This window comes from Mustela nigripes, chromosome 5 (genome assembly GCF_022355385.1).
Source record: "Mustela nigripes isolate SB6536 chromosome 5, MUSNIG.SB6536, whole genome shotgun sequence".
NCBI lineage: Eukaryota > Metazoa > Chordata > Mammalia > Carnivora > Mustelidae > Mustela > Mustela nigripes.
The window spans coordinates 133,531,301-133,543,171 of record NC_081561.1 but is presented as its reverse complement, the minus strand read 5'-3'; the positions used below and the strand labels follow the sequence as shown (position 1 = coordinate 133,543,171).

At 44.0% G+C, this 11,871-nt stretch overlaps 2 protein-coding genes across 2 annotated transcripts; one reads left to right on the top strand and one right to left on the bottom strand.

Annotated features, from left to right (window-relative positions):
- Positions 1 to 921: 921 nt before the first annotated feature.
- Positions 922 to 6,663, bottom strand: CALHM5 (calcium homeostasis modulator family member 5). The gene is made up of 2 exons (XM_059399281.1): positions 6,094 to 6,663; positions 922 to 2,604 (listed from the first exon to the last, which is right to left on the bottom strand). Exons 1-2 carry the CDS (start codon positions 6,631 to 6,633, stop codon positions 2,215 to 2,217), a joined length of 930 nt encoding a protein of 309 aa, XP_059255264.1. The 5' UTR covers positions 6,634 to 6,663; the 3' UTR covers positions 922 to 2,214.
- A 992-nt stretch (positions 6,664 to 7,655) lies between these two features.
- On the top strand, positions 7,656 to 11,409 carry TRAPPC3L (trafficking protein particle complex subunit 3L). Its single transcript, XM_059399280.1, has 2 exons — positions 7,656 to 7,838; positions 11,290 to 11,409. The coding sequence occupies exons 1-2, from the start codon at positions 7,665 to 7,667 to the stop codon at positions 11,407 to 11,409; spliced, it is 294 nt and encodes a 97-aa protein (XP_059255263.1). The 5' UTR covers positions 7,656 to 7,664.
- Positions 11,410 to 11,871: the final 462 nt, after the last annotated feature.

Below are 11,871 nucleotides of genomic sequence, written 5' to 3'. Positions count from 1 at the left end.
GCTTTCAGGGTAATTGGACTTCTTGGATGGCGGCTGGCTTCTGCCAGGCCGAGCATTGCCAGCGACAAGGCACAAGCTGCAACACTTGCACAGTCTGGCTTCACTCTGCCAGATGCTGTTGGTTGAGGAAGGCCAGATTCGAGGGGAGAAGGATAAGAGACTCCATCTTTCCACTGGATCCAATGAGCTGTGTTACCATGGTTAGGTTTTATTAAAGTGAAACCCAGATGCACCAAAGATGCAGTGAAGTTGGTTGGTTAGAATCAATGTAAATGGGGAAAAAAAAAAAAAAAAAGCTAGCTTTATGGGCTTCTTTGAAAGGCTCAAGGGAGCCTGTGGTTGGCATCTCTTCCTCACTCTACTTTCAGTGATCTCAAGGGGGTAACTTAAATCTGTGCCATAGAAATTGGCAAACAGTTCAAATCGAGATTTTTTAAAGAGCCACTTGTTAAATATTAATCATACACCATGTTTAAAATCCAAGTAATACATCAAATAGATTGCTACTTTCCATCCTCCACCTTCCACTGTCCCACCTAAACACACACACACACACACACACACACACACACACACCCCTGAGCCTGCTCTAAGTTCCCAAGGATATATTCTGGGTCTTAATACCTTTAGGGTCTTTTCTTCAACTGGGGGTAAGGTCCATGGTCACAAAGGTTTGTTCCCCGGATTCACCATCTAGGGGGCCAGGACTCTTTGTGATATAAGGTGTGAGCCATAGCGTAAGATATAGTGTCTCTTCCTTACACATTAGTTCTGCTAAGAGATATGGGGGGAACTTAAATATAAACATATACATATATATAATATATACATATATTAAATACATATATATGTATAGATTTAAACTAATGTATATGTTAGTAAACATGTATAGATTTAAGCTATACATATATGTATATATACATATAACCTTGGACCCCCATACATATATGTATATGTCTATACATATGTGTATACATCTATATTTAAGCTAACATGGGTATATTACATAATAGAATACACAAAATTTGCATTATTTCTGATAAACATAAAACTGCAGAACAGTTCTACACTAGCACTGCCTTGACAGTTTCCCCAAACACCTGGTCAGGGCCGACTGACCCATTCGTCATAGCAGGTACTATGCCTAGAGCCCGTGATACTTGTAGGGGCTCGTGAAAGTGTTTTTAATTTCTTTTAAAATCAGAAGAAAATAAATGAACTTTTGGGTTGAAAAATGTTTTAGTATATACTATAAATATACTTGTCTTTATATTAACACATTCATAAATGTGTGTGCATGTTTTAATGTAGAAAGGGGTCTATGAAGGCAGAAGTGCCTAGGGCCCCCAAAAGCCATAATACGGCCCTGCCTGTAGAAACATACTTTCAGTGCACAGTGGAATCATGTGAAAAGCTCTGAATTTTAGGCATCATATACTTTCAATGTGTTATTCTTGAGAACTGCTGACTTCAGATTCCAAGGAAATGAATTCCAAATGGTAGAATTTCATATGTCCCTGAAAGGCAGTAGAATAGATTTGCAGGACAAGGATTTCCTCTGACTACACCGCAGATCCCACTGTCTACGGCTGTCTGTTAAGAGTCTTGTACTTAGTCCCACGTTACCACTTTTACCCCCAGATGCCACAACCAATATTTACATAAAGTGGCCAAACTTCTGGCATGAGTCCCGCTGTCAAAACATAAAATCTTAGAACTTGAAGCCACTGGAGATGCCTGGGTGGCTCCGTCCATGAAGCATCTGCCTTTGGCCCAGGTCATGATCCTCACATCCTGGGATCAAGCCCCGAGTCATCATTGGGCTCCCCGCTCAATGGAGAGTCTACTTCTCCCTCTCTCCCTCTGCCCCCCGCCCCCACTGCATGCATGCTCTCTCTTTCTCTCCCAAAGGAATAAACAAAATCTATTTAAAAAAAAAAAAAAAAAAAAAACAGAAGAACCTGAAGCCACTGAACCCTAAGTCACATCAGTGGAAGAGCACCTTCCTCACCATCCTTGACCACACACACTGCATCCGTTTCAGCACATCCAGCCACTGCCTGCCCTTGGGAGCTGCATATCTCTTCCCTTCGGGTTCTTGTCCTCAAGGAAATACCGTGAGAAAACACAGAGACACAGTGGTCACTACTGATGCAGCAAAAATGTCAGAATGAGTGTACCGCTGAACGCCACGAGTCCGCGGCCGTGGATGCGCTACACGCTGTGGGCAGTACCCACAAGCACCATTGTGGTCTCATCGTCCTCAGGGCCAAGGTCCAGGCCGTCCTCCACCACCCTATGCAGGGTGCTGTAATGCTGCTGGCTTTGGTGGAAAGAATGGAGCTTGGAAGCCGCCTCCCAGGCTGCAAAGGTGGGCATGGGGAAGACATCTGGCCTCTTTTTTTCAAAAAAGCATTTCACGTTTCTCTCACTCAGCTTGTTGGCGTACTCCAGGAATGTATTTTCCAACTGCTCCTTCTCCTTTTGTGCATACGTCTTCCAAAAATTCAGCTGAAGGTAGCTAACTTTAGATCGGCAGCGAGCGCAACAAGTGGTGAGCAGAGAGAAGAAAGATGCCGAACAAATGATGAACCAACCTAGAATCTAAGAAAGAAAGATACTGAGGACGTGCAAAGGCACAGCCACTTCCCAGGGGGCACCGATGGGGCTACCCGTCAGCGTAGGACCCAGTTAAGACCGCAGTCATTACCGTTATCTCAGTGGAAACCCTTCATATTCGTGTTTTTCTTGTTTAATGAAAACTTTAAGGAATGTGCGGGTTTACCTAATCCCTATCATTCATCCGACCCACCACGGCTGGTATGCAAAGAAATAACCAGAAGGCAGACAAATGGGAAAGAGCAAAAATATAAATTATCCAAGAATCAGCTAAAGCACCCCCCGAAAGAGTATTAATTGTTGAAGGAAAGAATTCCATGCATGAGTGAATACGGGCTTTGGAGGAGGAAATGAGCATTTCCTCGGCCCGGAGCTGTCAGCATTGGTAAGTACATGTTCATGGCTAGTGACTGATTTTTCCATATTACATTGTTTGCAGAGAAAAACAGATCCTCTCTGAGAGAAATCCCATGAGTGACCGTCCATGATAAAAGTGAGAGAGACATAATACAGTGGGGAAATTGAAGCTAAAAGAATTGAAAGGCCTCAAAAAAGCCAAGGGAAAAAAAAAAATTAGAGTCATTCTAAACCTTCAGCATAATTGGTTCTGAATTTTGGTAATTGGGGGAAAAAAAATTCCTTTCTGAATACAAACTGGTTCAAATGGCTTTTTTCCCCCCTGAACTTTAAGAGCGGAACTCTAAATAGCTCATCTGACCTTCTAAACTTTCTTACTATTCTTAATTCTATTTGTCACAATTGGAATTAATCTCCTATTAATCTCCCAACTAACAGAGCCCTTTCACAGTCTCTCTTGACATTTTCATTAAGTGACTCTTGGTATTTCTCAGCAAATGGGCCTATTTGAAAACAGAAGCAATAATCTGCAAATGAACCCATTCAGACCCTAACAGAACTACCCACAAGCCCTGATGCTTTAAATCCGGAGTTCCCACCCGCTGCCTCACACGGTGTTGCCATTGTGAAGGCCCCAGACTCCAGCGAGCACCAACTCCGGACCGGGCACGAGGTGGGTTTCAATCTCCATCTTCCCCCACAACGGGTGTTCTCATGTCCTCCATTGTAAAATGGTGGTTCCCCCACCTCAGAGGAGAATTGGGGGGATTAAAATAAGACAATGCGGACACACATACACATTCAGGAAGCGTTAGCTGGTATCACGTGCTGCTATTTTTCAAACATACTGATGTTTACGTAAAAGCGTTTCTGAACTCATGGTTCTTTGTGACATGATTTATGAATGAGGCACCGCTCCTGTCGTGTGAAAGTCCCATAGTTACCTGGAATCACTTGGGGTCTTCCCCCGTCTCTTCTACCTTCCTCTTTTTACACAGCTGGGCCTCCTGTGGGCCAGCAGGCCATCTCACCTCGGTATCCGAGCCAGTTCTGCTCGAGTTATACTATTTGACGGGCCACAGATCTCGGTCTGATCTCAGCGTCACCGAGCTCTCACCTGAGGGCTGAGCCCTGAGCCCTCTTGTTCGTCCCCAGTGCACAGTACGGAGACTCCGGCTAGACGTGGTGGACGCTCCTGCCCCAGCATGTTCCATTCTGCATGACTTCCCTCTCTCAAACCCTGGCAGTTTGCTCATTCATTTAGAACTCGGACTGTGTGCCAGCAGCTTTCCGCCCATGTATGTCCATCATCTCCACACCTTCCAGCAACCTCCCAAGGTAGGTGTTATTCGCCCCAACTGTGAGGAAACAGGGGCTCAGAGGGGTCAAACCATGAGCTTGGGGTCGCAGAGTGGTAAATGGTGAACTCAGGATTCAAACCCCAAGCTGGCCAACTCGAAGACCAACCTCTGACCACTAGTCCTCTCGACTTGCTTAAAATAGAGAGCTGCCCAGCTGGATTTCTTGTTTCCTTGGCCCAGCCACGGATGGGGCACTTTTTCCACCCCCACCCACACACCCCACTATTGATCTGGACTGTTTGTCACTCCTTCCTTGGCTGAACCACTGCGGTCAGCACCTGCCGTTGGCACCGCTCCCCTTGTCCCCATCCCACACGCATCCTCCCCTAGAAATCAGCCCCAGGTCCTTCTCATTCTGCTGAAAAGTAAACAGGTGGTGTGCCCGGGCTAAGCGATGACAGGATGTGCATGATTTCCTTCTGCCTGTGTTTAGAGAAGAAAAGCTCACACGGTGATAAGTGTTTGGACCTGGCACTGACTGAATAGAGTCCGGTGCCCGAGGACATAAATCATAAATCACTCATTGTATCATAACATTCGGAATTAATACCTTCCTTGAACAGAAGAAGGAAGACGTTTGGGATCCTGGCATGTGTTTATCTCGGATGTGCTTTATGCATTAAACAAAAGCTTTTGTCTGGGGGGCATTTTTAAGCTTATCTGTTCGTGTAAAAAGTACGGTGTGACTCTTCTGCTGACCAGCTTTAGAAAGTCTGATTTTAAAACCAGACTGCCCAGATGGGTTGTTGAAAAAGCGAGTCCTTGTTGAAAAAGTAAAAAATTATACTCCTTTCAGTGCACTTTTTTTTTCTGAAACAAATGGCATCTGACAAATTGTGGGTCTGTTTATCTACTCTGATCAGCTGTTGTGGTTTGGGGAATGTAACCCCACGACTCACGACTCACGAGGAGGAACTCAGTCTTTTCCTGAGGCCAGGGAAGGCGTCCCATCTGGATTTGTGCACAGGTACCTGGAAGTATGACAAGCTACTTCCTGGTGTCCAGTTAGGTAGAACTACGGTTTCCCTCTGTTCAACAAAACAGTGTCCCAAATAAAGCATTACTTGAGCTGCTCAAGTAATGTAAGAACATTTTCAGCTGTAGTGGGTAGAAAGAGCAGAGGACGGAACCTCCCTAGAGAATACGGTCCCTTTTGACTAACGGCTATTTAAAGACTGCCAACGCCCATGAAACACAGGACATTTTTCTCAATCTTAACAATATTTATACACAGAGATAACAGTCGCCAGAAATCATTTGAGGGGATCTCTACACTAATTATATTACATGCCTCTTTGAAAAACATTTGGTTCAGCTCTATTTTAATAGATGAGTGCTATCTGCACGTGTTTTTCTAAGAAACCAGTTTGAAAACAAATAATTGATAGGAGGCAGTGATTTCTAATTACAGCTCTGTCATTAACACTCAGTTATGAGTTAGTGTCATGCATTATGTACCAAGTCAACCCGGAGAGATTGTTCTAAAAGCACTTAAGGATTTACATATGCATAACCCAGAAGATATTTTCTTTTTGGAAATAGGAAAGACCATCCCATCAGCAATTTTACCAAACCACCAACCCCTAACAGGCTTTTCCTGAGATTGTCTTCATGCTGCACTGTGTTCCAATTTTTCTTTCACCTCAAAATGCTCTAGCAGGATTCAGACTCAGCTCTGCCTGGAAGGAGTCCCCGAGAGAAGAGAGAAGCCTTCAAGCTCCTGCTGGGAGAGAGAGGAGAGTCTGTCCTTCCTTACCTGAGACTGGGTTTGAAGGGACAGCTTCACTTCTTCGTTGTCCGCGGGAGTCATGCTGGTTTTGCCACAGGAGACTTTGTGAAGTTCATCCCAGCACTCTTGGGGTTTGCCCTTGCAGATCAGTCCCAGGAGTCTGGAACTTTTGGTCCCGCTCATGGCACATTCATAAAACGTCCCATTGAGCAGAGCCACAGAAAGCCACATCGTCGGAGCCACCAATGAACTCAGAGCGATCTGGCCGAGGACACAGACAAAGCGGCAGCTGTGGCCTTTGGCGAAGATTTTCCTGGGATTCACACAGCAGCCTGTGAAGAGCCTCCAAAACTTGCTGCTCAGAAAGAATCCCAGAATCAGCAACACCCAAGCAGGAGCAAACAGGAAAACCAGCCCATAGACCAAGTTCTCAGTGCTGCAGGGACACTTAAAAGCCACCAGCGAAAAGAGACGCTCACTCCCCAGGGTCAGCAGAGCCATGAAGCTGTAGCCAATAACAGTTTTCTGGTTGAAGAAGAATTTTAGAATCCCTTGAAAAGCATCCATGCTGAAGGCATACCAAGGGAAAAGGCTTTGCTTATTTATCTGGGGAGCAGCTGCGGCAGTGGCCAGGGGTGGAGCTCTTTCTTCCTTAGAAACAAACATGCCTCCTTCTCAGACTGAATTCAGCCAGATAAGGAAACAATGTCATTCCCCAGGAATGACCGTTTCCCAACTGTGTCCAGATAATGCCTCCTACTGGTGGATTTCACGCTGTGGAACCTGGGCCGAGACAGAGACTCGGAGTAGACTCAAAGGGCAATGCTTCCATTTTCTATTATTTTCACGCGGCTCGGATTCTCAATCACAGCAATAACAGTCCAGGAACTTTCCAGCCAGAGGAATCAACATGAGCAGAACGAAGTTTCAGCCAGTTCACTGGGAGCCAAAGCACGTCTCTAGGCGGGGAGTTTCATGATGGCTTTTCCCCCTCACTGCTTAAGACCTGCTGCTTTGCCTTAAGATCTGGAAGATTCATTTTGCATCCTCTTCAACTGACGACTGTCAGAGATTTGAGTCAAATTTTAGGATTTGGGCTATTTGAAATTTAGATGGAAAAGTTTAGGGAACATTTGAGTTTGAATGAAAGACAAAATGAGAAGGGAGATCCTACGATCAGGAGCTCGTAGCAACCTCTCGATTAGTACCTCTGCCCTTGACCTCACGTCCACCCTTACCCTCAACCCTAACGATGACTAATATTTTAATTTCTTACCCTCCTGAACGATATTTATTTTTGAAAATGATTTTTTGAGAAATAATGCTTAACTCTGATTCATAAAGCATATTGTTTCGACAGAAAACGGGTCCCTTAGGATATTCCATAAAAATGAAAGGATTTAAGACGTGTACAGGTCACAGGGTCAGTACATTTCAAAGCTGAGTATAAGCCCAGACTTCCCAACTATAAACTCCACCTGCTTAACCATCGTGCTGTCCCACCTGGAACAGAATATTTGGGTGCTCAGCTAATAGATATTTGTTCTAGACCAAGTTTTGTAGAATTGTTTTTTCCTCTTTATGAGGTCGCCTTTAAGATGTACTTGGGGATTACACCAAGTGTGACATGCAACAACTTAAGCAGGATTGCATTTTCCCTGATCCTAGACAAGAATCCGCTGGTGGAGTCTGTGGAGGAGCTCCCCGCTGGGTCATCCTTTCTGTGCTACTGCCATTTACTCTGTGGGATTATCAGAAGTGCCATGGAAATGGTTTAAGTACGTATTTCATTGGGCCAAGTTTATTTGTTAGCCAGTGCTGTGTAACAAATGACCCCCCCTCAAAAAAATACAACTGCTGAAAACAACAAACACTTATTATCTCACACAGTTTCTAAGAAGCTGAAATCTGGAAAGGGTTTTGCTAAGAGCCTGTAGCTCTAGGAGCCTTTCAGAGCTTAATCCCCATGTAGTCCAGCCCTTGGTCAGGGCCGCCATGGTGAAGACTTGATCCAGGCTAAGAGAAACCACCTCCATGCTGCTTACATGGCCTCAGTGCCTGGCTGGCTGTTGGCTAGAGGCCTCAGGAAATTCCTTGCCCCATACGCACCTAGGTAGATCCAGTCACAACAGGTGCTGTCTTCCCCGGTGCAGTGTGGGAGGGCATTACCTGCGGGTGTGAGTAACAGGAGGCAAGATTGTTGGAGTCTGTTTGGGAGGCTGGCTTCCACACCTGGATTATTCATTGGCTTAACAAAGGCAGTGATCAGCATCTGTTCAAAGGCACTGGGCATACAGGATGAGTTAGACATAGTCACCGCCCTTCAAGAGTTTCTGTCCAGTAGAGAAGTCAGATGTGTAAAGAAGTGTGGATAATGGCTATGTGAGGAGCTGGGTTGGGCTGGGTGGTGGGGCAGAGACGACTTCCTAGAGAAAGTCTGGGCTGGCTCATGAAGGATAAAGAGGAGTTAGGCGAAGCAAGGCCTTTGGGTGAGGGGAAAATCATATTCCCAGTAAAAGGAAGAGCATGTCCAAAAGCACAAGAAGAAAGTTTCATTCAAGAAGAAGGCACTTGAATGAGTCAGTTCGGGTGACATAGGAGAGAATCTCCAGTCAGTATGGGTAGATTGAGGGAGATATTGTCGTGAAAAAGGAAGTTTCACTTCTTTACAGAGGCCTGATTTTTGAAAAGTGGTAGGGGGCCTTCATATGACCCAAGCTTAGAAATTTAGACTTCTGTGACGAACACAGCAGAGACCCATTATAGGTTGGTAAACAGGGAATGATATTTTGAAATTTGCGGTTTAGGAATTTCATTCCTTTGTCGGCAAATTGAAAGCATATAGGAGGGTACGAAGCTGGAGGGAAGAAGGGGGCAGGTGGGGAGCTGTGATGGTGACCTCAAGAAAAACCAGATTAAAGTCCTGACAATAGGAGCGGACGGGAAAGACCAATTTGAACAACATTAAGGAGATTAGTAATCCGACTGAAGACTAGGTTATCAGTTCACTGAAAGAGACAAGATTGGGAAAAAGAGTCAGGAATTATTCCGGGTTCTGAGCAAAGCAAGGAGAGGTACAGTGGGGGTTAGGAGAGAAGACATGAGGAGTTCAGCTTGGGCGTTCTGGCGTTGAGGTGTCTCACACACAGGCAAGTGACGATATCCAATAAGCAGTTGTTGCACATGTCTGAAAGCCACAGAGAGATGTGGAGCAAAGAGGCATCGGAACTGTCAAAAGATGCGTCACGGTGTGTAGAGGAAGAAGGGAAAGGAGTCACAGGTGGAGACCTAGGAAGCAATAACATGGAATCCGTAAGTTGGACAGAGAATACAAAGGCGGCAAAGGATACCAAGAAGGAAGAAGCAGAGATGGGAAAACACTAGGACGGGGCGGAGTCAGAAACAAAGGAGGAGAGGCTCTCAAGAGGGAGCGATCCACAAGAGCAAGGACAGTGGAGACGCGAAGTAAAGAAGACCTGACAGATAGTCAACACACGTAGGGATGGAAACATCAGGAAGGACCTCAGTAAAAGCTGGTTTGGGAAAGTGGAGGAAGAAGAAGGCAATCTGTCAAGACTGTCCAGGCAAGGGCAGTTCAGAAAGAGGTAAGAGTCCACAATCTCGTTTTTCTCCAAGTTTAGCTATTGAACGTGGTGGGACCAGAGAGTAGCCAAAGACTCGACACGCGTTGACCTACCCAATAATGAGGCATTCGTGTAATTTTCAATTATTGGTGATAATTAGAGGAAGGATATAATAACAGGGAATCCAAAAGAGTAAAACAATTGAAATAATGTATTAGTCACACGGATCTTCCACGCTTCTCTCTGACCAAATGTTTAGGTTTGCCTTATAATCCAGTAATCAAAAAAGGGGAAGGGAAATATTCTGAGAGTTTATAAGCAAAGAGATAAACCATAAAACAAAGGCAAAAATAGGATAAAGAATTCTCCAGGTTTCATGGATAACACTTGATTCTAGCACTATAGGACAAACAGGTATGAGACTTCATGTGGCCTCAAACACACATCCAAATAGCGTCAGCGTAGCCTCCTGATTTATCTTACTTGAGCTTCTGTTAAATTTTGACAAAGAGAAAAAAGATCTCATGGGGCAGGGGGAATGAGGGTGAATAAAGCTTCTATATTTCAAATGCTGACTAGACTCAGGCTTTATCACTTATTATCTGCTTTTACCAACCAGGTACTTTTGCTGGGTTAACTTATTTATCCCAGTGACTTAAAATAGCTGAATGGACATTCTGCTGAGGATAGTAGGTCAGCAACATGCTGCTCTTATGTGAATACATTTTAATAAATAGAGAAGTAAGCCCTGTGGGATTACTTCCATGTATGGGAAGTAGGAAATGCTTTACAGTGGAAAAGAAAGGTTGGCCGTCAAATATTCATCTCTGTAATTTCAATCTTTAATTTTATGTTTGTAATTATTTAGTTGAGGCTTTTTCAAAGCTCTCAAAGCCCTAAGTGATTGCTCAGTGTTGTTAGGACAAGTAATTCTGTTATTTAGCTGATAAAAGAATGACTGAATGCAAGTCAGTTGGAAAGAAATTGTTTAAGAATCCATTTATCCTTGGGGCACCTGGGTGGGTTAAGCCGCTGCCTTCAGCTCAGGTCATGATCTCAGGGTCCTGGGATCGAGTTCCGCATCGGGCTCTCTGCTCATCGGGGAGCCTGCTTCCCTCTCTCTCTCTCTGCCTGCCTCTCTGCCTACTTGTGATCTTTCTCTGTCAAATAAATAAATAAATAATCTTTAAAAAAAAAAAAAAAGAATCCATTTATCCTTGAAGTTCTGCTTGACAAGGCACATTGGGTCAAGGCTATCTTTGAGTTAGGAATTTGTGTTCTTCTTGAGATTCACCCATAATTCAGCTGTGCTGGAGTGGGCCCCTATCTCTGGGCTGGAAACGTCTGGGTTGGGCCTGGCCTGGCCTGGCCTGGCCCACCCTTCTCTTTGCAGACTCACACCACAAAGCTGACAAACAGCCGGATCATCCCTGGAGGACACGCAGGAAAGGGCCCTTCATCCACACAGCCAGATCTTTTCTGTCATTCCATAAGGAAAGTCAGCCCCTTACTGGATGAATAAAGCTGAAAATAGAGAAAAATTTAGAGAGTTTTTTTCTTTTCTTTTTTTTTTTTTTTTTAGAGAGTTTTTTTTCTTAAACCTAAATGACACAGGCCTGGTTTTTTTCCCCTTTCTTAGGTTCCTTTGGCTGCTGATGTTACATTCTTGCAAGACAGACTAAAAGGTGACCATGTGACCGAAATAGGAGTAACATTTCTGGAAAAGCTAGATGAGAAAAAATACAGACGGAAAAAGTGAAGTATTGTGTGGAAAATGCCTCAGGATGGCCAGCTAAGGAGTTAATATTATCTAAACATACAGAGTCATAGAAATTCCCAGTTGTTTAAAAATAGCATGGGTTGTAAAAGGCTTATTTATCAGCCAGAAATTTGAAGTGAAGGGCACTAGGGTTTAAAGCTGTTTTTTTTTTTTTTTTCTTTGCTGATAAGGTATACATTTTCAGTCTTATGTCCACAAGATTTCATATACAAATAACTCCTTATAAGATAGCATACATGAATTCACACATCATATAGTCCATTCTCACAGAGTCCCCTGATTTCTTTTACTTATGGTAATAGGAAAAAAGCCTACCAACTACACAGTTGGTGTATTTATCTATTCTCATTGGAAAAAATAGATGAAATGATACAATATAGAGGTTATTATAGACAATTTCTAGATAATGAATATTGCATTCTTTATAGAAACAGTACCATT